Below are 26,366 nucleotides of genomic sequence, written 5' to 3' on the forward strand. Positions count from 1 at the left end.
ATAGTTTCCTCATTAGCAAACAGGAACACCGGTATTCTGACGTGATGACCCTTCCTTCTTTTATAGTTTCCTCATTAGCAAACAGGAACACCGGTATTCTGACGTGATGACCCTTCCTTCTTTTATAGTTTCCTCATTAGCAAACAGGAACACCGGTATTCTGACGTGATGACCCTTCCTTCTTTTATAGTTTCCTCATTAGCAAACAGGAACACCGGTATTCTGACGTGATGACCCTTCCTTCTTTTGTAGTTTTTTGAGCATCCTGACTGGTAACATCACCTCCTGGTTTGGGAACAGCACTGCACAAGACCGCAGCAAACTACAGAGAGTGGCCCGTTCAGCCGAGCGCACAATTGGAGGGGGGCTTCCCACTCTCCAGGACGTTTATAACAAGCGTTGCAGGGCCAAGGCTAAGAGAATAATCAAAGACTCTAGTCACCCAAACAACTGCCTCTTTGAACTGCTGCGGTCAGGCAAGCGATACCGGAGTCTCATGGCCAGTACAGAGAGACTCAGAAGGAGCTTCTATCCCCAGGTCATCAGGATGCTCAACGACAATGACACTATGTAACAACCCATCATCTACATACACTGCACACACATCCACATGCACACACTCACTTTACCACTCACTTTAACACATCCCACGCCAGAAACGGCTTACGACGTGTTTCAAGTTCATGCGAATTCTGCCAATCCACGGCGTACGACGTTATTGAGATCATATTTCATTTTTTCGCCATGTTATTCATAATTCCCTCAGAGCCTGGTCTGATGCAGTGGGAGCATGCACAACTCTGCAACGCTTCAATACTGCAGCCTGGTGGATGATCGGCGAGTTGCCAAACCGGAAATGGACAAGTCGATCTCGGTGCGTCTGGGAAATGCGTCCGGCACTCTCATATTGTTGCGGGACTGTATACACACGTCCGTGTGTAGCGATCGCTGCCATAACGCAATAATCGATACGATTTGGCCGTTTATTATGATTATACAAACCGGAAATGGATTTAGGAGATCGCCGTCAAATAAGTGGGATCTTTTTCCTCCAGTCTCATCGTCGAACGGTAAGAGGACGCTGACGTCATTTTCAGCGCGTGTTTATTATTATCCATGCAAACTGCTCTGATCAATATATCACCCATACTACATAAAGCATTTACAGATGATCACGGAATTATAAACGACCCCCCCCACCCGTTCATCCGCACATGATCAGTCATAACATTTAGGATCATGTACAGTTGAAATTTTTTATATAGCGTGTATCGCCAACAAACGGCATTTGATAATCTATATATGCGTTTATGCCTATATCTCACGTTCTAGGAATTACTGCAGAAAACAATAAAAACATATTTATATTCTAGACGGTATTTTCATGAATCTATGAATGAAAAAGTAAAACGTTCCTACATCCTGAACGATAGATAATCGATGTTGAATGGGCCATAGTAATGTCAATTTAGCAATACAATTTAAAAAGTTATAGCCCTGCAAAGAAGGTGAACATCTCCATAGGCTATTAGGCTTACAGTGCTGGCAGAGAGTGGTATAAGATGCTCAAATTGCGCGGCAGGGAATGTGTTAATAATAGATAAATATAAAGTGTCTAAAGAGATTTGCACCACATTCAATACCTCATTAGCACCCTACCCCAAGTTTTGTACCTCTGCATTCTACCTCACTGGTACTAATTTTACTCTATTGTATATTGTATATATGTATATTATTGACTTTACCTACTTTTTACTTCTTAATTATCTTTTTATTTTATTTTGTTTACTTACTTTCTCTTTACTGTATGTACAGTAGCACACTCAGGGGCTCATGAGAAACAAGCTTTTCATTATAAAGTATCCTGTATTTTGACAAATAAAAACAAACTTGAACTTGAACTTCCTCCTTAGCAAACGCGGGGCCCGTTTAGAACGTTTATGTTGTCAAGTTGGAAAAGGTCTATACTAGGGATGTCCGATATTATCGGACTACCGATATTATCGGCCGATATTGGCATTAAAATGTAATATTGGAAATTGGTTGAAATCTTTTATTTTTTTTTACATTTATTTAACCTTTATTTACCCAGGCAAGCAAGTAAGAACAAATTCTTATTTTATGTATTGTCAAAAGTATGCATAATGTTGTGTTAATTCCATGACAAGAGATATGTAATGTTAATTACCTGAAATGATTCCGTTTCTTTGGGGGGGAAACCCAGCATATATCGGTATTGGTTGATATCGTTACCGGAAATTAAGAGTTGGACAATATCGGGATATCTGTAAAAAAGCCAATATCGAACATCCCTAGTCTATACAAATTTCACGTTACAGACTTCAATTTTTTTTTTTTTTTTACCAATACACATGACATGTCATTATCCCTTGCGCCATTAAAACAAAGTGAGTAGATAAATGAAGAGGAACCTAATTAAAAAAGGTTTATAATTTATAATTCTATTAAGTAGTCTAGCTGGTCACCCCGGGATAATGTTCAACCAGGAAATGACCAAGCCGACGGTCAGGTTCTTACCATTACTGTTGCCAGACGGGTTTCCTTGTCTGACTTTGGCTTCTTGTGTAGCATCTCAATGTTCCTCAACGTCAGCACCTCCCTGAAAAGTTTAAAGTTAAATAATAATAATCATTCTGATGCAGACACGGTGATCACATAGCTCCACAGTATCAACAATCACAGTTAACTCCCACACTCGAATAACATCCTGTACTTTATTATAATTTAAAACAAAACTATGTCCGCACTACTCTTTGTGTATTTCAGTTTGTGGTGTAATCCTGTGGAGTGGCTTAGATGAAGAAACAAATTAGCAAGAACATTGTACAGTTCAAAAATAGATTTAGGAAAACTCTCATTGATGAGTACAAAAACGAGGAGCTCTAAAGTAGTTATTTTAATTTCCATTTGTGTTATTTTTTTATTGATGTTTATTTTGTTTGTTATTTTAAGTTTGTAGGAGACTCTGTTTCATGTATGATATTGTGAGGAAGGGGCAGGACCTTCTGCTCCTTCTCAAACTAATTTGTTCATCATTTAATGAAGAATTTTAATTTTCATTTAAAATTTGTTTCTTTAGTTTATCATTTTTATTGTGTTTTTTATATGGTCGATTGTTCCCAGATAAAATAAACTCAACAACTACTTGGAATATCCATGCGCCATAAAAAGCCAAACAAATTCATACTCTGCAATAACCTAGTCCTATGCGTGTGGGCGTTCCAGCGAACGCCGCTGCTCACCTTGTGTTGGCATCCTCGTCGTCACTGTCCACAATCTTCCTCTTCTCGCCCTTGCCCTGCGCGCCAGAGACCTCCTTGGCCATCTGGGCCAGACGGATCTTCTTGAAGTCGTCCTGGGTGAGCATCCTGCTGCCGCTGACCGCCGCCGCCTTGGCCTTCCTCTCCTCCAGCGGCATGCTCTCCAGCTTCCCCGCCTGGGAGACGAGACAGACAGGTCAAAGTCTAACCCCCTGAGGCCGTCCCAGGTGGTGCCCAGCCCAAAGAGGACTAGGTCCCAGGTGGTGCCCAGCCCAAAGAGGACTAGTGGCGCACGGGCTGTTTTGTGTTTTCCTTCGGTCATGACATGCTTTATGGGGGGGGGGTCTTGGATGCGGATGTGGTAGGGATTGATGTGTGGGGTGTTTGGGGGACTGTTCCGAGCGACATTGTACTTATTTTATGCCTATACTTAAGTCTGCACATTTGCATTGCACTACTTTTGTTGTCTTTTATACCTATTCTTATGTCTGCACTATGCATTGTTTTTTATTCTGTCAATTGTGTGCTGATTTTATGTTTTTTTTTGATAATTTTTTTTTATTATTAATTACATGAAACAAGACAACACAATAACCACAGTAACAAAACACATAACTCCACAGGAAAATAACAAACAATAATACAGAATAACAAATTATAAAGACAAAAAAGAAAAAGAAACAGCGTTCAACCTATCAAATATAGATGGCAACTTCAATAACAAAAATGTCTTCAAACATGCCAACCTTTCACCACCTTTACAAAGTGGAGTGACTGAAAAGACTGTTTACGAGAGTGTTGCCGCAGGTTTACTGTAGATAGCCTAGGTCCCTTACACATGTTGTCAAGACTGCTAAACTCGCAGAAGGTAAATTATGTTCATTTTATACTAATTGCTGTGGGGCACTCTGGACTGCGGTAGTACTATGTAGATTGTTTATTTTTTAAATCCACTTTTTCTCCCATTTTCTATATTTTTTCTCCCATCCCAATTTCGTATCATCCAATTCAACCCTCCCCTGTCACGAACGCTGTTTCTTGCCTCCCACAAGCCGGCTGCAATGTGGACTAAGTCATACATAGCACAAGTCCCCTCCGGTACTTGAGGTAACAGCAGTCGCATCTTTTCACCTGCGCAGCTCGATCTCTGTGGCGAGGAGTAACGCGTGGGAGGCTCACGCTGCCCCCGACACTTCCTGATTCTACTGCGCAGGCGCACCAACCGACCTGTAGGAGTCGCTGTCCACAACGCCCGATCCCCACCCATCAGTTTCCCACCCCCTAATACAGCCAATGTGTATTAGTATGAATGACCAGCTAAACTGAAGGCAATGTGGAGCGCTGGGCTCGAACAGGCGAGCCCAGCGTCTCCGCATTCGTGGCGAGCGCCTTGCCCACTACGCCACGTAGCCGCCCCAGTACTTTCATATTTATTATTGTTATATTGTAGAAATGTGTGCATTGGAATGTCTAAAGTCTCGACAACATTGAAAATGAGGGTGACCTCAATTGTCTTTGAGAATAAATAAAGGTATGATTTCACTAGAGGCTTGTCCAATGAGAGAAGAACTTCCCTTTGATGAGACCGTGTTGCCGGCATAGACAGTTATGGAATTGTGTCAATCATATCTAATAACCCCACATCTTATCAGATGGGAGTCAGATGAGACAAATGTGTCTCAAACGGGGGTCCGTGGCCTAATCAATTTGGGGGTCCTTGACAGGAGAAGGTCTCTCCAAGTCACATCTCCCTGCACACCTCTTCAGATAGTTAAGACAAACATGTTTCTGTAATCCACTTTAACATCCATCAGGATATACATAACAGGCTATATGCATATGCATTTTCATTCTTACCATTTCGCCCGTTTCTTCATCAGAGGAGTGATGGACATCGATCCACTCGCCATCTTCATCATCGTCATTGTCACTTATACTGGCAGTCTCCCAGCCCTCTGATGCGTGATGAAGAACAAGACAGATACAAGCTCATTACCCGTGTATACTTTTCATAGACATAAACACACCAAGTCCAGAATGAACCTAGGCGTGATCCACTGTTGTGATATGATATCATATGATATGATGAGATACATTTATTTATATTGCGCCCCTCAACCAATAGTTACATCGGCCCAGGGCGCATCCCGGGAAAGAAAGAGAAAATAACAACAACAAAAAAGACAGGAACAATACGAAAACTGAAAAAATACATGCAGGCCAACCAAGCAGATAGAGAACGGACGGACATACTACAATACAAAACTAGCTCATGGATTGTTTATGGCGAAAAGGTAGGTTTTGAGCATGGCCTTAAAGGTCCGTAAAGTGCTAGCAGATTTTAAGTTGAGTGGGAGCTTGTTCCAGAGTGTCGGTGCTGGGACTGCGAAAGCCCGGTTTCCCTTCGTCACCAGTCTTGTGTGTGGGATTTTAACACTTTCAGAGCCGGCAGGGGGTGTCGTTAAAAACGCATAATCTATGTCTTAAATTATGGCTGTGTGTCTAATCTACCCGTCACTTATCAATGACTTGTTTGCAGTCAACATTGTCGAAACGGATTGTTTTTTAATCTGTTCATTTCCGTTTTATAGCATTTCGAATAGCTATCGGAAATTTCTGGAAAATAGAAAGATTCCGTCAAAAAACGACATTTACTGGAATATTCTCGAATACACTCGAAACGTTGTCATTTTTCGTCCTATTTATGAATCGTTTTCAAATAAACGCTAGATTATCGATAGTATATGTGAACTTATGCACGCTATAGAAGCGAGCTGAGAAATCGATTCTCTCATTTCCTGATCAACGCGCACACACACACACAGGGCACGCTGTTATCTCAGTGAAAATAGCTCAGATTATCCTAAAACTGGTAACATAGACTCCTTACCTTAGATCAGATTTTCTCCAAAAAGATTATTCCAATTCCTGATTGCCATTCCAAATATCGATCGCGTTTATTGATTGATTATTGGCTACTGTAAATATATATTCCAGGTTGTTTTCCATCTCGTGATCACTTCCCTGTTCATCAGATCCCTCGCCAGCATAGTGGAGCGAGAAGGCTCCCCCCCACACATCCACCAGTGTAATCGAATGGGGTGCAGTTACACAGGGATAGACGATAGGGGGCGGTATTTTCCCATTGGAGCTCAGAGAGAGGCTTCTGTACTAACGGGAGGCTCGGTTGATGAAATATGAATTCAGATCGCTAATAAAAAGGCTCTCAACGGGGGGCATGAACTAACGATAAATCTCGTCGTCTGCATTGAAAGTGTTAAGGCAGATTTGGTTGTTTGATCCGAGGGATCTGGAGCTGGTTGACCCAGTCCTTCACAGCAGCAGTCGTCCTGATCTCCTCAATAACAGCAGCTCCTCACCCCCGTTGTCGTCATCATCGTCGTCCTCTCCCTTCTCCTTCTCCTCCACCTCCAGGACCTCTGCTCCGGGTATATAGTCCTTGGCCTCCAGCTCCCCGTACTCCTGGATCCTGGCCTCTTTAGACGCCTCCGTGGGTCTCCCCTGGACAACAGGAGCACAGACGAGTCAAGTTTAGGTCAGGGTCTTGGTTTACGGTCAAATGTGTATTGAGATGATGATCGCATATACACCTAGACACACAATACACAGCTGTTGAAAAGCAGCTCTGCTGCTGGAGTTGCGGGGCACAGGGGTGTAGGTAGTTGGGGGTACAGGTAGTTGGGGGGTACATGTAGTTGGGGGCACAGGGGTGTAGGTAGTTGGGGGGTTACAGGGTAGTAGGTAGTTGGGAGCACAGGGGTGTAGGTAGTTGGGGGGTTACAGGGTAGTAGGTAGTTGGGGTACAGGTAGTTGGGGGTACAGGGGTGTAGGTAGTTGGGGGGTTACAGGGTAGTAGGTAGTTGGGGTACAGGTAGTTGGGGGTACAGGGGTGTAGGTAGTTGGGGGGTTACAGGGTAGTAGGTAGTTGGGGTACAGGTAGTTGGGGGTACAGGGGTGTAGGTAGTTGGGGGTACAGGTAGTTGGGGGGTACAGGGGTGTAGGTAGTTGGGGGTACAGGTAGTTGGGGGGTACAGGGGTGTAGGTAGTTGGGGGCACAGGGGTGTCGGCCTCACCCTGTCCTTCTTGTTCAACATCTGGGGGTCGATATTCCTGAACAGCTGGATCAGTCCTCTGGCGGACATCATCACATCTGACGGGCACAGACACACAGGAAGAGACAACCATTAAATAGTGTATTGAGCCTCTAAATTAGGGATGTCACAATTTGCCAGTTTCACTATTGATGATTAAAAATGTCATGGTTAATTAACTAACAATTTTTAGAAGCTATGGTATCTGTGTCTACATTATTCTATGATATTGTTTAGCCTTTTATTTATATTTTTATTTTTAGCCAAGCTAATGTTACGCATTTCCTTTTAGCCTAAAACTAGGACTACGGTACTCAGAACGCCGCCCCCCCCATAATAATAATAAAATGCACGTGTATCTTTCCCCCTCCATAGTGTTACAAAATCAATGACTGGATAATAACCGTAATGCTGTGAAATCGATTACTTGAATTACTCTCTGGACTATAATCATAATCTCCCACCGTGACATCCCTACCTCCAATAGCAGTGTTTGGTAGATTTCTGGCATTAAGTCACTAACAGACCACAAGATGGCCGTCTGAACAACTCACTCTTGTCTTTGTACATCTTGTACTGTGCCAGGTCCCGCAGCAGTTCTTCAGTGATGGCCAGGGGACAGCGAGCCACCACCTCCCTGATGGCATTGATCCTGCGTGGAGCCGAGGTACAATTCACTACAAATACTGCAACTCACAACATGTGACCAGGCACAGATAATGGGGTCTTGTTAAGCAAGCTTCACATTTTTCCTTTACATTATATGAAAGTACAGGTACTTACCTTCAAAATAAGCCATCGGGCGAATACATTTAAATCGATGTCTTATTAACAAAGATGATAACACAATAGCCGTTTTGAGCTACAGAGCTTCAAAAAGGGGCTGTTGGTTGTTCTTAACTCATTCCCCGCCAAAAATTTGCTAACTCGTAATAGCCCGCCATTCATTATTTCTTTCATTCGCCATTTCCATTCATAAACATGCAGGCAGCTGTGTGTTATCACTCGGGATGGGTCTGAGATGGCAAAAGTCCAATACCGCCGCCTAACGCCTTGCGGCCGCTATTGCACTCCATTTGAAACTATGTGGCTTGGTGTCTGTGCTGAGCTGCGGCGTGCGTGCGGGGTCTAAATACTCGGGCAGGGCAAGCGGTTATAACGGATGCATCGACGAGGGTCACCCCCCCCCGTTCATGTTCAATGCTGGATTACGTTGGAAACACGGTCGCGATCAGTACAATCTTTTTGCAGTACATCATAGACAAGGTAAGGGCTATACGTTATCAATTTTGCGTTGATCCGATAATTCTTTCCCCGCGATCGGAGCGTGTGTCTGTGGTGTGTGTGTGGTGGCGTGTTCCGTTGGTTGCGATCAAAGCACGGAGGGGCGGCTTATCCCCCCCCCCCCTTTCATGCATCCATGATGAAACATAATACCGATAATCTAGCGTTAATTGATCCAGGCGAGGAATGGCACGATTTATAGTGAAATGCAGTAAAACGCTGTTTGGCGGAGTTTCCTGGGATTACACAGAATTACTCGAAAACTATACTCATATTCACCACGGTATAAAACGGGAATGTATTGATGAAAAAATTATCCGTTTTTTGCATCTTGACCGGAAGAAACTCAATGACAATTGACTATATCATTAGATGCATAGCTATAATATTTAATATAGTTTTAGCACTACAAACACCGGCATGTATCCCCATTTCATTACAGCGCTGGGCACACAGGGCCATACGCCCACAGCGACCTCTGGCATCCAATGAGTTAAGATGCATACAGAACTACAAATACCCATGAACCCCTCCCCCACCTAACACATTTTCCAGGTGAGAGGCATTCACTGGTAGGGGGTAAGTGTGTGGAAGTTACCATAGCTCAGCATATGTACGCTGTATCTACGTGTTCGGGAGACTCGGGTGCATAAAAACCTGATTATGATCATGTCTCTCTACCACAACCACAGGCCGAGCTGTAAGTGAATTACGTGAAGGGGAGTATTATGGCAGGAGACTTATTTTACAAAAAAGAGTGAGGCGCTAGCCTAGCTTAGCATAAATTAATGGAAGAGGATATGGATCAGTTAGCCTGTTGGACAAAAAACACCTCTCCTGGAGTTTTAAGCTAGGCCAGCTGATCCGTATCGACTTCCATTCATTTGTGCTAAGCTAGGCTAGCTTGGAGCCGGATAGCCTTCTACTGAATGCACAGAGAGGAAATTGGCATCCATCTTCTTGTCCGACTCTGGAGAAGATGGTAAGAGCATTTCCCATAACGTTGGCATGTTCCTTTCAGTTGAGCTATTTTACGTTACATTAACACTTTCAGAGCCCAAGCTTAATCTTGATTTACCGCTTGAATGCCCACCATCCACTTCAATGTTAGCGTTAATAACGCCTAATCTATGTTTTAAATTATGGCTATGTGTCTAATCTCCCCTTCGCTTATCAATGACTCGTTTTCCAGTCAACATTGTCGAAGCGGATTGTTTTTTTATCGGTTCATTTTCGTTTTATAACATTTTGAAAAGCCCTCGTTTACAAGAAAAATATAAATATTCCATGATAATCGCCCTTTACCGGAATATTCTAGAATACACAAAAACAGTCATTTTTTGGCCTATTTATGAATAGTTTTCAAATAAACGCTAGATTATCGATAGTATATGTGTACGTATGCACGCTATATAGGCAATCTGAAAAATCGATTCTCTGATTTCCTCAAAGCGATCGCGCACAAACAGACACATCACAGATAGGGCGAACGCTGAGATCTCAGCGAATACAACTCTGATTATCCCAAGACTTGTAAAATAGATTCCTTACCTCAGATCAGATGTTCTCCAAAAAGATCATTCCAATTCCTGATCGCCATTCCAAAAAGCAATCGCTTTTATTGATCCAACGCTACATACTGTACATATGAGATAGGCTCGGGTTACATGCCTGAGAAGTAAAATGTGGATTCCGGATTTTTCTTTTCTCACCCATTTTCATTGAGTCCATTCCAAAAGGGTGTGTAGCTAAGGGGCTACACGACCCTGACTGTATTTAAAGGATAGGTTAAACCACTACTAGAATATTAATTAGCCAGACATTAAATGTACACAAAATGGCGGACACTCTATTAACTGAGAGGGGACAGTGATACAAAGTTAAATAATCACTTTAATGTTAATAGCAAACATACATATTATATATAGCGCAGATCTCCTGTTACTAATAGAATGTCAATGCAGTAATGTCAGAGGTAAGTATAGTCCTGGACTACTAGTACCCGACCGCCGGAGCTCTGAATGGAGTGAGAAGGAGTAAACAGCACGGGGAAAGCAAGATGGCGGATGGAGACGATATTCTCTGAGTTCCTACTCCAGAGAGCTGCAGACCAACGTGGGATAATCCTGTCGTCGCTGGTTAGAGGGGGTCTCGTACGGACCTGGTTCCTGTATTCCAAGCGCCCGATGGCAGGATTAATAGCTAATATTCCAAACGCCCGTTGGCATGATCGCTAGCTAGTTAGCCCTTGTATGCTAAGGCTAACCCGCATGTAGTCCGTAATAGGTCGTTGAATCCAGAACGCAGCTGGGTTCAGCTAGAAGTCTCTCAACATTACTTCCTTATTTGCCCGTCTGCAAATCTACAGAGATGGCTATTTACTTCACTTCGCTCGAACCAGTCACTCTACTTTGCGAATGGTGGCTCGACAATATTATAGTGGTATCTAATTAGCTGTACAGCTTTCTATCAAGATACGTTGCTTGCCGTCTGGTTTACTGCTGCGCCAAACGTTTCTTCTCTCACACACTCTGCCCGGGCATGTTCTAAGACCCTGCGCATGCGCTCACGCTGTCTACAGGTGCATGCGCACGCGCGCCTACGGCGTTAAGAATGGAACATATACAAAGAAGCGAATGATAAATACTGTTAGGTAAATAGACAACGTGAAAATATATATCTTATATATAAGGTATACAAAATAATAAACGTGGACTTTATGTGTTAATCTGGACCTTCAGAACAGGGTGCATTACCATCTGGGAGACGAAAGGGGGCGGGTTTTTCACATCTGAGCTCCTACAGGGGCTGCATACCAATGAGAGACTCGGTTGATGAAATATGAATTCAGATCGCTAATAAAAAAATAAAACGCTAATTGTCGTCGTGGGCATTCAGGCATTGGGCTGATAAAACGTGTTATGTCGTTTTGGGCATTGAAAGTGTTAAGTTATGTTAAGAGTTAAGAGTTTGCTACCTACCCTACAGTCATCACCTCCCCCGAGTTCCTGTCCGACACAAAGTTGTTGGCGATGGTCATGATCACTGGCTCGATGACCTGCAAAAAAAGCCAAAAATGTTTGCCTCACAATGTGAACTCGACAACAGAGCTTGGCGTTTGCGCCGACTTTGGGCCAGTTGGCGCTGAATAACACCGTTATGCGCCGCTGTTCTTTACGGTACCTCGGGGGGAACCAGCTGGTGAGCGGCCTGGGCGGCGCACAGGAGAATCTTCGTCACCTCTGGAGGAAGAGGAAGGCGTTGTGTGAAGTTTGGACGATAAACACAAACACAAGGCTAAAAGCTAACATCAAGGTTCCCACAGACATTGCAAAATGAAATTCAAGGACTTTCCTAAAAGCACTATTTTTCATTTTATCGGATCCAATATTTATGGCTTAAAACAGGGGTTCCCAAACTTTTCACACCGCAACCCCCAAATAACGGTGTCAGAGAGCCGCAACCCCCACTATTATAGAATTTATAATACTTTTTTTCTTTTTTTATAAATGGAAATGTATGGTTGAAACATGCAAACGTTCAAACGCACACACTAATAAGCATTGGAGGCTTTTAACCAGGGCCGGACTGGGGAAATCATTCAGGCCAGGAAATATAGTGCAAAATATAGCCCTAGTCAGGCCACTGTTTAAGCAGGGGTTCTGGGGGTGTCCCACTAGGAAATTTCTTGTTACAAAGACTTCATTTCCTGCATTCTGGTGCAGGATTTTTTGTATTTGTACCCTTTAAATGCCAGTGTTTGTGATGGCATCACAAATTATTGTTAAAAAACAGGCTAGCATATGATTAGCAAGAACACAGTTTTTTTGTAATGTCAGATTGAAAGAAAATACAATCTTTTATTCAACTTCAGCCCTGATCATAAAACCACATATTCATTTTATAATTCTAACCCTTTAAATGCCAGTGTGTGTGATGGCATATATTTGCAATATATCAAATGCAAAGTAGATTTTTCTGGGGGGGGGATTATTACAGGCTAGCATGTGTCAATGATAGCAACAACAGTTTTTTGTAAGGGTCCCGCCTCCACCAATCACATGCGGCTCCCTTTGTGTGTGTGAGAGCAAGAGAGAGAGAGAGAGATAGTTCTCTAACTTGTGTGAGTTGCAGTGATCTCCTGGTTGTTCCCCATCTAGGTTATCTAACTATTGCGCTGCTGCAACTAGAAACACTGGCCTGGCCTGCTTCTAAGTTCAGTGGCCTGACGCTGACTGCATAAAATGTTTATTTTCTTGGGGATTTTTATTTTTTTTAATCATCTGGCGACCTCCCCGCGGTGGCTCGCAACCCCCCTGGGGGTCGCGACCCCCACTTTGGGAACCCCCGGCTTAAAACCAGCTTCTGACAATTAGTTACACTTTAAATAAAAATATTTCAATTTCTTGATTCAGAACAATTTTATCATGGATGAGCAAAACTTTCAGATTGATTTGAATTTCAAGGACTTTTTAAGCACCTTGTTAAAAAATTGGCTGTTTTCAAGGAATTCCAGGCCTCGACTTTTCTTTGTGAAAAATGAAGCACTTTAAGCACTTCAAGGACCTTGTGCGAACCCTGTAACGTGTAGCGAGTGTGTGGTGGTTGTGTCGCCGCTCACCTCTCTGATGGGGCTGAATGAACCGCTGGATGAAAGGATAGAAGTTGAAGAGGTGGAGCTGTAGATGAGAAAACGACGATGAGTTTCTGAAGCTCGAGAGCAGAGAGCGAGACCTTCAAAAAGAGGAACTGCATGCAGCTTCGGAATTCATACATGTTATTCATGTGGTCCAAGAGTCCAAACATATCAGTGAACATAGGGCCGGGGCTATTAATCAGGTTTAAATTTAGTCTTCCCATGACCATGGAAACAAGATCATCGAGATAAAACGATATTATTGTGCCACATGCTGTTCTAATTTTGACCTTTGTTGTAAATGCAGTGCACCCTTCCTTCACAGTGGTGCGCTCTGCAGCCCTAAGTGAATTATGAACAACTCGCTCCCAAATCCAAAAACTAGAGGGATGAAACTCAAACGTGTGACGTCAAGATATAAAATCTGAAGCCGCTTCATAGACAATTAATTGGGGAAAGATGGTAAAGAGGACACTGACTGCACCCAGGAGAATGTTCAGAGTATACAGGTACATTTTCTGTTTCAGGACTGAGGACACTACTATAGAATGAACTACTATAGAATGAAACTCATTTGGGTATTAAAAAAAGAAAACAAACATTATGTGTGTCCACAAAAATCACACTTTATACCTAATGGCATCACAAGTTTGAGTCCTACTTCTCTGGTTCCTGGCTTTGGGAGGAGAGTAGCTCATGTTCACATAATATTAACTTCCCTAGACCGTGGAAATAACATATCGTTAGCCTCATACGATAATTGCCTAGGTAATTTTTCAAGATTTTTGGAAAAGAAAAAACGCATTTTCCAGCAAATTAGTCTTTCATTTATATTTAGAAAATAAGTTACACGAGGTGTATCAACAAGTTTGCAAACGTACAAAAACACAACAACCATTGCGTAACAAATTATGGTGATAATAATAAGTACCGGTAATAATACAAGTAATAAGTAATAAGGTGGCTATAGAAAGCAAAGCATCTAAGCTTTCAAACAATGTGATGAAGTATGTGCCAACAGCATTGTGTTTAAAGTTTAAACACACAATTAATAATTTTTCTAAAAGTACATTTACACTATAGTAAATTGAAGAAATGCGAATTAGCTTACCAGATGAATCAAAGAAAAGAGCAAAGAAATGTCACTTGTGATGAAAAAAGCCTTGGAAGTCACGCACTGGTTTGGTTTAGTGCATTTCCTACTTCCGGTTGCTACTGAGCGGACATGTTTGTGCGGACCTGTTCTCCCAAACTGGTAAGCAAATGACTGTTTTCATGTTTTCATTTTTACGTTATTTTCATTTTTACGTTATTATTATTATTATTATTATTATTATTATTATTTTTTTTTTTAAACATTGATCTTAACTGATCACTGTGACTTTATTGCTTTTATCGTTATATATGCCTATGTTTGTGTACAGCACTTTGAGCTACATGACATGTATGAAAGGTGCTTTATAAATACTTACTTACTTACTTACTTACTTACAAGTCACACGAGTGAGTTAGGCAGATGGGGATTTTTTAACGTAACAAGCGTTCCGATTGGCTGAGGACATAGGCACTGAGCCAGGGTGATGCAGCAGTGTGAGGAGAGTACAGTCAGGCAGAAATCTCAATTTGGCAAAAAAACGTATTACTTAGGCAATTAACGTATGATGAGGCTAACGATATTGGAATTATTAATAAGATAAAGATAAGATATTCCTTTATTGATCCCCTTGGGGAAATTCAGGATGTGGGCGGTGTTCCTCTTTAAAGCTGTTCCACTGAGCTGAGGAGCATCTAATCTGGCTCTAGCACGGCAGCACCATCCAACTTTACCTCATGAATTCCAACCAGTCTGGATATGAGCTCCATCATCATCATCTTGACTTCAAAACGTTCTTTGGAGTTTTCCAACTGCTTGAGGAGCTTCTCTGCAAAATCTAAAATTAAAAATAAAACAAAACAAAAAGATTATATTTCGAGGGAAACAAGACCATGCAGTGTCATCCGTCTGTAGTTTCAACGAGTTAAATAGAGACCTTTTAAGACCTTTTTAATACCACTTAGAGCAATATTTAATACCAATTTCACCCACACAACACATAGCGACACTAAACTGGCGGCTGCACTTTGCGCACCGATTTAAATTCTTGCGTGTTCCATACAAGCTCTTGCCAGGTGCACCAAGCTCCCGGTAAGCCTCCGCAATTTTTTTTAAAAAGATTTCATATATATAATATATTTGAATCTCCCGACAGCCGGGTTCCCCCGCTTCTTTTTATTTCGGGTTTTGGACACATAACAATGGTCATTCCATAAATCGCCAAAGTTTTACCAGCTAGCAGCATTGTCCAATTGTCCGAAAAGGGCTAGGGAGAAGCACTAGGCTTGGCTACCCCTGAAGACTTACGTTTTATTTTAAAATGTTTAACATTTACAGACATAGTACATACATATAGTACACATTACAGTACACATTACAGTATAGTATATGTGCAGTATATTGTAGTATATATAATAGTATATAGTATAGGGCTGGGCGATATGGCCTAAATATGATATCACGATATTTTCTGACCTTTCGTCGATACACGATACACATCACGATGTTTTTCTTTTTTACCCCAAACAATTCATTATGAGGCTTACCAAGACAGTATTTGAGTTTGCAAGCTAACATTAAAGACAAAATAAAATACCCATGCATTTAGCATTTTTATATTATACATTAGCTTTAGATTATTGGATTATTAGATTAGCAATGAGATATTATATGATTTAGATATGAAATATGATGAATTGAAAATGGGGGACCCTGATGTAAACAAGACGAAAGTCTCTCTCTGGTCTGCATCCCCTTAACAATTGTATGTATTGAGCTGTCTTGTACCCATTCTGCAATATGTTAATACAGTTCTCATTCATTCATTCTGACGGAAAACAGAATAATTTTGATTGACAGTCGAGTCTGCCAATTACGTCACACCGCTTGCACCGCCCTGCTGTTCTTAGCACCAATCGGCAAGCGCCATTAGTTTTTGACTTACTGAATGTCCTCCATTGATTTTGACGAGTGCACTGCTGACAACAACAAAGCTACTAACATTAGCTCCCCGCGGCCGACGAGTAGGAGACCAGTGCTCCGCAGGATGACTAAACGAGGCATAATGATTTTACTGCAACGAATGTTATAATAAAAGCCTTTCCATACATCTGTCCGATTGAAAACTTGATTAACAGACCGCAGAATGGGCATATCTCAGCACGGGCTGAGATATGAACGAGTAACGTGTGGACCAGATTGACGCGACACAATCCTCTTGGGCAAAACATCACGATATCCACGATACGTTGAAAAAGTGTATCGTTAATGAACTGTACCCTATATTTATATAATATCGTCATATCGCCCAGCCCTAGTATATAATAGTGTATACAACACATATAATGTGATATGAGATATATAGTACATGATATATACAATATAATATAGTACCATAATGTAATAGTATAGTGTAAATAGTTTAATATAATATACAAATGAATTATATAATGTAATATGACAGATATAATGTACAATACAGTATCATATGTATTTTTATTAATTAAATGCAATTAAAGCTCTTCTCCCTCTGTACCTAAATTGAGAATTATGAATTGAAAACTTAATTCTTATCATGACCTCGTTGACCTTGGGTAAGTTGGCGTCATAGTGGGAATGAGTGAACATACCTTGAGAATCATGGATCAGGTGAATAGCGGAGAAATTGAACACTTCAGGCCTCTTCTTCTTCTTGTGTGTCTGCCCAGTGTAAAGAACAATAACACAATGAGTTCAAAGGCTGCATGAGCATGACTAGGGATGCACCGATCCGATATTGATATCGGCACCGATATGACTAAAATAGCTAGATTGGGTATCGGAGACCAAAATATATATATATATATAGCCTACAGTATATATATTTTTTGGTTATTTAATTTGAATAATAAATAACAGTTCAGTACATTTATATCCATGTGTTAATTTGTAAAATGTTGTTTCACTAAGTTAGGAAAGTAATGTTTTAAGTAAAGTCTGATGTTGCCTTGCTCAAAAGAATGATCCCCGTCTCTTCCACACAGTGAGGCATACAGTTTATTAATTGAACAATGTGTATCGGATCGATACTCTGTATCGGCCGATACCAAAAACCCAGGTATCGGTATCGGGACTGAAAAAGTCGGATCGGTGCCTCCCTAAGCATGACCTAGAAAGATGTTATGAATGGTTCCAGTGTGCTGTATACAAAGTGGTACCTTGAGGACTTTCATGGCTTTTTCCAGCTTCTTCTTGCTCTTGGTGGTCTTCTTGCCAGTTGAATACCTCACCATCAGGTCTCTCGCTGATGGACCATCATCCTGAATGAGGACAACAGGTCGAGAGCGTGAATCTCTACACTATATTTGTTCAGTCACATCCGGATTGTGTTTCGAGAGCGTGAATCTCTACACTACATTTGTTCAGTCACATCCGGATTGTGTTTCGAGAGCGTGAATCTCTACACTACATTTGTTCAGTCACATCCGGATTGTGTTTTGCTTTTGGTTTAAAGAATTTTCTTGAAGAAAATCCACAAACATATTCTCGGTCATTATTCAAGAGTAAAGTTCACCCCTTCTTCTTTGTCACAGGTGTTTTTGGTGGGGGTTGTAGTTCGTATAACAAGTAAATACGCCTCCGTTTTATGATGTTTCAAGCTGATAAAATGTTTCCTATTGCAGGAGATCATGCAGTCTATTGTAAAGTGATCAAATGTTTCCTATTGCAGGAGATCATGCAGTCTCTATTGCAGGAGATCATGCAGTCTATTGTAAAGTGATCAAATGTTTCCTATAGCAGGAGATCATGCAGTCTCTATTGTAAAGTGATCAAATGTTTCCTATTGCAGGAGATCATGCAGTCTCTATTGTAAAGTGATCAAATGTTTCCTATTGCAGGAGATCATGCAGTCTCTATTGCAGGAGATCATGCAGTCTCTATTATAAAGTGATCAAATGTTTCCTATTGCAGGAGATCATGCAGTCTCTATTGTAAAGTGATCAAATGTTTCCTATTGCAGGAGATCATGCAGTCTCTATTGTAAAGTGATCAAATGTTTCCTATTGCAGGAGATCATGCAGTCTCTATTGTAAAGTGATCAAATGTTTCCTATTGCAGGAGATCATGCAGTCTCTATTGTAAAGTGATCAAATGTTTCCTATTGCAGGAGATCATGCAGTCTCTATTGTAAAGTGATCAAATGTTTCCTATTGCAGGAGATCATGCAGTCTCTATTGTAAAGTGATCAAATGTTTCCTATTGCAGGAGATCATGCAGTCTCTATTGTAAAGTGATCAAATGTTTCCTATTGCAGGAGATCATGCAGTCTCTATTGTAAAGTGATCAAATGTTTCCTATTGCAGGAGATCATGCAGTCTCTATTGTAAAGTGATCAAATGTTTCCTATTGCAGGAGATCGTGCAGTCTCTCTCTATTGTAAAGTGGGGTTGGGTGTCAAGAACCAAATGGGAGACATTTCCAAGAACCGTGGATTCAATAAAATGCCAGGACCTGTTGCTGGACCTAGAGTTGCATTGGGACCCATTGCTGCCTGGGACCTAGAGTTGCATTGGGACCCGTTGCTGGGACCTAGTGCTGCATCAGGACATATTGCTGGGACCTAGTGTTGAATCACTTCCGTGGTCTTCTTGTACTTGCCTCCGATTCTGTCCCGCTCTCGTTCTTCTCACCCTCATCATTACCCAGGAAGAACTTCATGCCTGCCACAATGATCTGTACAGGGAACGAAGCGGTTCTCGTCAGTGGGGGTTCTCGTCATCAGTGGGGGTTCTCGTCATCAGTGGGGGTGCTACCGAGCTATTCAATAGAATATGGAAAGGACTGACTTCAGGGCACAATTACCTACCTTAGTGACCTTGGAGAAACACGCCGTTGTGATTACGTTAACCGTTTTGGGATCATTCCTGTGACAATGGAAAACAGAACGGCAATCGGGTCAGGCCACAGTGGAAAGACTTCATTCTACGCTGTGTGGTATTCTGGATTTTACATCCGGCGACTGAATCTATGAAGCACAAGGCGGGAAGCATTGAACTCACCATATATTCCTTTTGTAGAGCTCCACCATTACGTCCAGAGAGATCTTGGCTGCTGTGGGGTTGTTGTCTCTCAGCATGGTGTACATGAAGTTCTGTAATGCCTGGGAGACAAACCATTCTGACACTCAAGACGTGGGAACCGACCGATGTCTTAATATTCAAGCATGAACATAATTCTACGTACCGTCACACAGGGCAACATATCGTTAGCCTCATATAGAGCTGCCGCGATTACCGCATTACCGCGGTATCGCTGTTACATCACGGCCACCGCAGAGTAGGCTGAATACCGCGTCACCGCTGTTTTTTATAATAATTTTTTTTAAATAAGTTGGGCTTGCGGCTCTGCAGATATACCCTACTCATCTATCGAGGTTCCAAGCGACCCTATTGGGTACCAGAAAAGTCACGTGAAACATTGCAGACCACTGATTGGTCAGAAGAGAGACGCGTCACACGTTGTAGCGTCATGCAGTGTGTTACCACCAATCGGCAAGCGCGTATTATGTTTTTACTTCCTGAATGTCAGATCATCACAACACGGCTAATAACGTTAGCTTTAACTCTCCGCCGGAGTGGACTACGATCGCTCCTAAGGAGTACTAAACGAGACACAATGATTTTACTGTCTGCAACGAATGTTATAATAAAAGCCCTTCGTTCTATACACTTGTCTGATTGAAAACTTTATTAACAGACCGCAGAATGGGACAACTCAGCACGCTCTGAGCAAAGAAAGGAACTGAGATATGAATAGAGTATTGCTTGCCTTGCTATTGTCCGGTAAATACGCTGATGTTATTGAACGTATAACTATATAATGTTAATGCCACAAAACGAATGCCTTTATTATAAAGTAGTAACTTTATAGTAATAATAATAAGAAAGGGTCGGGGGGGTTAGGGGTAACCACCCCTGCCCGCGACACCGAGTGAACGGCGCACGACCAGAGGGTAAACTTCGAATCCGTGTTTCACTTTCACTAACTAATGCGTGCTTGCCGAATCCCAAACAATATTCATGCTGCAAAGTCATCCTCTAAAAATAGACATTTAGACTAGAGGCAGGCTATATGCTATAAAGAGTAGACTACTACTAAAAAAAAATGCATTCAAACTTTTTTTTTAAATTTTTTGTGTGCATGCGGTAATAACCGCGGCGGTAGGAAATATTTTGCAAATTTGTGCGGTAAGGAAATAATCAATACCGCGGCAGCTCTAGCCTCATACGATAATTGCCTAAGTAATTTTTCAAGATTTTTGTAAATGAAGAAAAAATACATTTTCCAGCAAATGTTTTTGAAAATAAGGTGTATCAACAAGTTTGCAAAAATACAAAAACACAACAACTATTGCGTAACAAAATAAGGTGACTTTTAAACCAAATATGTTGTGACTTAGGGCTTGTGTCCACAGCGGACGTTTTTTTCAAGACGGACCGCTTTGAAAAGCAAAAAAAAAGAAGCTCAGAGCGTTTTCCTGAGTCTCGCGACTGCCACTTCCGCCACTTCCTCGATGTTGATTGGTCGGTCAAAAAAAGTTACCTTGATGAGCGGCTCTCCTCTCCAAAAGTTGAACTAGTTTCAACTTTAGGCGCTGGGAGCGCTCCGCCCAAAAACGCTGCCGCCGAGAGCGCTAAAACGCGCTGGGAAAAGGAGCGCGCCCGTCACATCTGTAGCATAGAAATGAATGACAGAAAGGAGCTGACAACTCATAAAACGTCCGCTGTGGACACAAGCCCTTAGGCATTCTTTTTATTTGTATTATTATCTTTTCCCCCCTTCTTTTTCTGTTTTTCTCCCATCCCAATGTTAGTCGTTATGCCAATTCCCAATCACCTTCCTGGTCGTTGCGTGCCCTGCCCCCTACCGTCGGTCTAGGAGGGCGGAGACTATCACATGCTTCCTCCGACACACGTGTACCCAGCCCACCGCTTCTTTTCACCTGGCAGCGCGGACTCTCACTGGGAGAGTGTAACGTGTGGAAGGTCACACTACCTCTCCCAGATCCTTCCCTTGCTGTGCAGGCGCCCCGACCGAACTGTAGGAGTCGCTGTTTACAACGACCAGGACCCACCCACGCCGGCTTCCCACCCGCTAACACTGCCAATTGTGTTAGTATGGACGGTCGGCCAAGCCGGAGGCACCACAGCCGGATTCGATCCCACTGGCTCTGTGGTGGTAGACAGACGTTTAGTCCGCTGCGCTACCCTGCCGCCCGGGACTTAGGCACTTCTTCCTCTTACATACATGTCATACACTAGGCAGTTGTTTTACTTGCCTAAGTCATGCGATCGTGTATGTAACGTTAAAATGCACAAGTCACACGAGTGAATTAAGGAGATGGGGATTTTTTAACATAACAAGCGTTCTGATTGGCTGAGGACATAGGCACTGTGAGGCACTGTGACATAGGCACTGCAGCAGTGTGAGGAGAGTACAGTTAAACAGAAATCTCATTTTGGCAAAGAAATTACTTAGGCAATATCGTATGAGGCTAACGATATGAAGCACATATATTTATATTTAAAGGACAACTGGTATAATTTTACATTGTCAGCATCAGATTGCATTAGTCTAGACTGCCGTTTCCAGATGTGTGCATCTCCATTATATTCCCGATTGTAAAGGTGGTCACTAGGTACTAGCAGGCATCTGTCCTCAGACGGCCTCGAACTGCGAACGCTCCGCTTACCGGCACCATGTGACCACGTATGTTAAACACCACAGTCTTATCCATTCTGCCACCTGAAAGGATCCAATTCAGGTGGCGGAGTCTGGGTATTTATGTGGGTATTTATTTATTTACAACAAGGGGCTACTAGCATTGCAGGGTTTCAACCTGGCCATGCTAACGTCATCTGAAAACAACTTGTAGACACTCTTCTTGGTGTAATCCATCATTACAAAAACAAGAAATTAAGATAGATAAAACAAAATGTTAATGTGGAGAGTATTTAAACTGCACACTGCCCCCCATTAGTTATATTCATCCTATGCCATGTTTTTGCAATGATGAATTACGCCTCTGAAGCAAGTAGTATGTTGAGTTAGGAATATGATGAGATATTGATAGCTGGAAACAGAACAGACAAAAAATGAGGTACAGTATACAGTTTAGAGTGCAGTCTAAAATTATAGCAGCGTTATCGTTTAACATACAAGCTCCGAAGCAAATATAGTCGGCCACGGTGCACGTGTGTGTGTGTACTTACTGTGTTGACTTTGTTGTTTTTGTGCTTGGAATTGATGTTTTTTATGTCAGCCACAATATGATTGTACAGTGTCTGGGGAGGAAGAGACAAAACATATTTATATGACAGAAAGGAGACAAAAGAGACAGAGGGCGCCCACAAAAAATAACCAGAGCAAACAAATAGAGACAGGCGACTGGCAGATAGATTATACGCAACATGACAAGATGGACTAGAATAGTGGTTCTCAACGTGGGGGCCGGGAACCCCCAGGGTTCCTTGAGGGGGTTTCAGCCAGTCCCCATAACAATGGGGAACAGTTTAATTTCACAATTTCATTTGCAAAAGGTGAAACTAAAAGTGACCGTTCTGATCATACATAGGCTCCGCTTTCTCCACTTTTATCTCCCCAGTTACACCGTAGACATGTCGAATTCTGGACTTAATATCCATAATCATATCCATAATCTTCTCAAGATGGGGTCCAGGGCCCTCATTCATCAACGTGACGTAGAAAATGTTCTATTTCCATACTTAAGCACGGAATTTAGAATCTGTGCACGCACAAAAAAAACGGGATTTATCACACGTGCGTACACAGGTTCTACGCACACCTGTCTTGATAAATATGACTTTGATCCTACGTTTGAGCTCGTGCACTGTTTTAAGTATTTGCATACCAGAACCGCCCCGATTAACCATATACGGTAATGGAATACCCCCATGAAATGTGGAAAAATGGACTAAGCCGAGGGAAGCGTGTTATGTGACAGGCTGACAGACGTGTACACGTACGGTGATGTCGGATATGATATCTATTAACCATTGCTGCCTGGGCAGCGCAAACACTAATAAAGACCGTGCTGGAATATGACTGCCTTTTCCCGTTTTGTTTGATTAATACCCAGGGATTAAAGTTCTCCTCAATTTTATTCCAAATCGCGACGGATTTTCCGTCAATTTTCTACCTGCTGCATATGATTTCTAGAGGCATACAATCTATTTTGATGTCAGTATTGGGTAGCCTATATAAACAATAATACGAGAGCATAAACAAGAACAATGAATCTCACTGCCATGTATGATGTAGCCTATACGACATGTGTAGCCTGCCTATATGTGATCAATACAAACGTGAACTTGAATTCCATCATGTCTGTGTGCGGGTCACTGCGGGAACTCACAAGGCTGTTGTCACAATGTAAATAAGAACGTGCACTGAAAAGTTACAGTATGTAGTTGGTTGATTATTTGTATGACAGTCAGTAAACCCTTGCGAAAAGTATCCGTTTTATTTAATGAATTGAAAACATGCAGCATGCCTTTCCTCCCGGCATGCAGCAACAACATGTATCAGGCAAATGCGCATCGCAACATTGACTGAGTGGAATCCCTTTCTATTCACATAACTGCATTTGTGATGGAGCTTTGACAGCTACAGTAACAGTCTATTGCTCGATCCATCTCCAATATCACGATGGACCGTGCCGGTGGCAAAGACCCGAGGGTGGAGAGGACTTGAATGAATTCCATCATCATATTTATATGTTGTGTCTGTCCACTATGTTTGTTACTTTGTTATTCCCCCCCCCCTATCTATGTAAAGCGACCTTGGGTCTCTTGAAAGGCGCTATATAAAATGAAGCTATTATTATTATTATTATTATTATTATTATTATTATCACATGCGGGAGCTCACAAATAGACTGTTAGTCTCAGTGAAGTTTCAACGGAGGTCATCTATTCTAACCAACAAATTGAAGTAGAAAGCATTTCGTGACCAATCTTATTTGGAAACATGACACACAAAATAATTCGCTTTTTATTTTAAACAATATTTAATCGCGTTTGTAGGTTGGTGTTCTGCGTCTGCCCCCCGTGGCAAACAAGCAGGCCAACCTCTTGTTCGCGTGTGAGCCCGTTATAATTACACTACTGTCGCTATTTTACAATGAACTATAATGAATTACGGGTCATACAGAGGTTGAACACGCCAGTGTTGAAACGAATGCACGGAAGCCTATTTCCGCGTTGAAACTAATGCATGAACTGAGCAGCGCATATGCCGTAGTAACGATATTCTACCACTGGGCGTCAGCTAAGCATGCTCAGAGCTGTGCGTACACATAAGCACGAAGTCAAGTTCAAGTTGAAATTGATGAATCCCACTCTTTGCTTAGAAATGGTCGTACGCACAGCTTAAGCACATATATGTGCGTAAGTCAGGTTGATGAATGAGGGCCCAGGGCTTTCCCTAAACACCACTATGACAACGCACCAGTAACTCAAAGTAACGCACCAGTTACTTTTTTGCCGTGAATTAGGCTTGGGCGGTATGACGGTATTACGGTATACCAGGGTATTTAGAAATCCCAATGGTATTGAAAATCAATACAGTCAAAACGGAGTTTTGTTGTAGTGCACACAAGCGCCAGCAGAGGGCGAGACCAGTCCTCACTAGTGGAGCGAGCCACGCAGAGCTGGTTGTCTACACACAGGAGGAGGAGGGGAACCCCGCTTCAGTGGGGGAAATTAAATGAGACACGCTTACTGTTGCTGGTGCTGCGGGCTAACTGGCTATTCTGAGAGCTAACTGTTGTGTATGATCACAACGGTGTTCACGCTTTACGGTAATGTTGCGACAGTGCTGTGAAAATACCGTAAAGCGCTGTGGTAACGAGAGTGTGTGTTGTTGTTGTGTGTAGGATGCTGCGGGCGAACTGCTACCATTCTGAGAGCTAACGTTAGCACTAGGATTCTGCGGGCGAACTGCTACCATTCTGAGAGCTAACGTTAGCACTAGGATGCTGCGGGCGAACTGCTACCATTCTGAGAGCTAACGTTAGCACTAGGATGCTGCGGGCGAACTGCTACCATTCTGAGAGCTAACGTTAGCACTAGGATGCTGCGGGCGAACTGGCCATCTCCGTGATTTGTTTACTTGGTAACACGGGTCATACCGTCATATACCGTATACCGGGGTATTAGGTAATCAAGGTATGACGGTATGAAAAAAATGATACCGCCCAAGCCTACCGTGAATGCTTGGGGCCAGCTTAGAAACAGATGCATCATTGTCTTATACGCGATTGCTCTGTCCTCTGTTCCACTGTGTTGTGCCGCGTGTGTGTGTTTGTGTTCAACGTCAAAAATATTGTGCAACCTTATACACTGTACTTAAATAAATAACTTGTTTGGAACTTACCCTTGTGTTTGCTATTTTATTGAAATTATTTGAAGTTGCAAGAAATTACAGCAAATGGCTTGCCTCCCGGACGCGTGTAGCTTATTCCCAGCGGAAGAGTGCGTCGCGTGCTTCCGCGTTTTCCCTGATTGGCTGCGACGCCCATGTGACCGCGGCAGCGCGAGAGAGCGGCAGTGCGGAAATAGGCTGTCTATTGCCATTCTCTAAGACAAACTCTAACCTTAACCAGCTCCTTAACAGCGCCTAAACTTAACCCTTCTAACCTTAACCAACTCCGAAACAATGCCTAACCTTAACCTTAACCATAACCAACTCCGAAAGAATATTGCCATTCTCTAAGACAAACTCTAACCAGCTCCTTAACAGCGCCTAAACTTAACCCTTCTAACCTTAACCAACTCCGAAACAATGCCTAACCTTAACCAACTCCGAAACAATGCTTAAAGTTAACATGCCTAAACTTAACCGGGGAAAGAATGCATGTTAAAAAAAATTGAAGGGAATCGAACTTGTCACCAACAGAC

General features: G+C 42.2%; 1 protein-coding gene across 1 annotated transcript in view; it reads right to left on the reverse strand.

Annotated features, from left to right (window-relative positions):
- The window catches only part of sdad1 (SDA1 domain containing 1), a 36,102-nt gene that overhangs the window by 7,851 nt on the left and 1,885 nt on the right, over window positions 1–26,366 (reverse strand). Inside the window, exons 5-20 of the mRNA XM_084324536.1 lie at window positions 22,659–22,730; window positions 19,446–19,546; window positions 19,253–19,310; window positions 19,045–19,119; window positions 17,604–17,705; window positions 17,037–17,106; window positions 15,141–15,244; window positions 13,299–13,356; window positions 11,861–11,919; window positions 11,659–11,735; window positions 7,948–8,045; window positions 7,376–7,452; window positions 6,662–6,803; window positions 5,139–5,236; window positions 3,264–3,457; window positions 2,539–2,620 (exon numbers count right to left, since the gene is read on the reverse strand). Of these exons, the coding sequence (XP_084180662.1) occupies window positions 2,539–2,620; window positions 3,264–3,457; window positions 5,139–5,236; window positions 6,662–6,803; window positions 7,376–7,452; window positions 7,948–8,045; window positions 11,659–11,735; window positions 11,861–11,919; window positions 13,299–13,356; window positions 15,141–15,244; window positions 17,037–17,106; window positions 17,604–17,705; window positions 19,045–19,119; window positions 19,253–19,310; window positions 19,446–19,546; window positions 22,659–22,730 (1,467 nt within the window). The remainder of the gene's footprint in view (window positions 1–2,538; window positions 2,621–3,263; window positions 3,458–5,138; window positions 5,237–6,661; window positions 6,804–7,375; window positions 7,453–7,947; window positions 8,046–11,658; window positions 11,736–11,860; window positions 11,920–13,298; window positions 13,357–15,140; window positions 15,245–17,036; window positions 17,107–17,603; window positions 17,706–19,044; window positions 19,120–19,252; window positions 19,311–19,445; window positions 19,547–22,658; window positions 22,731–26,366) is intronic.

Source organism: Notolepis coatsorum (assembly GCF_963971535.1).
Source record: "Notolepis coatsorum genome assembly, chromosome: 11".
In the NCBI taxonomy this organism is placed as follows: Eukaryota; Metazoa; Chordata; class Actinopteri; order Aulopiformes; family Paralepididae; genus Notolepis; species Notolepis coatsorum.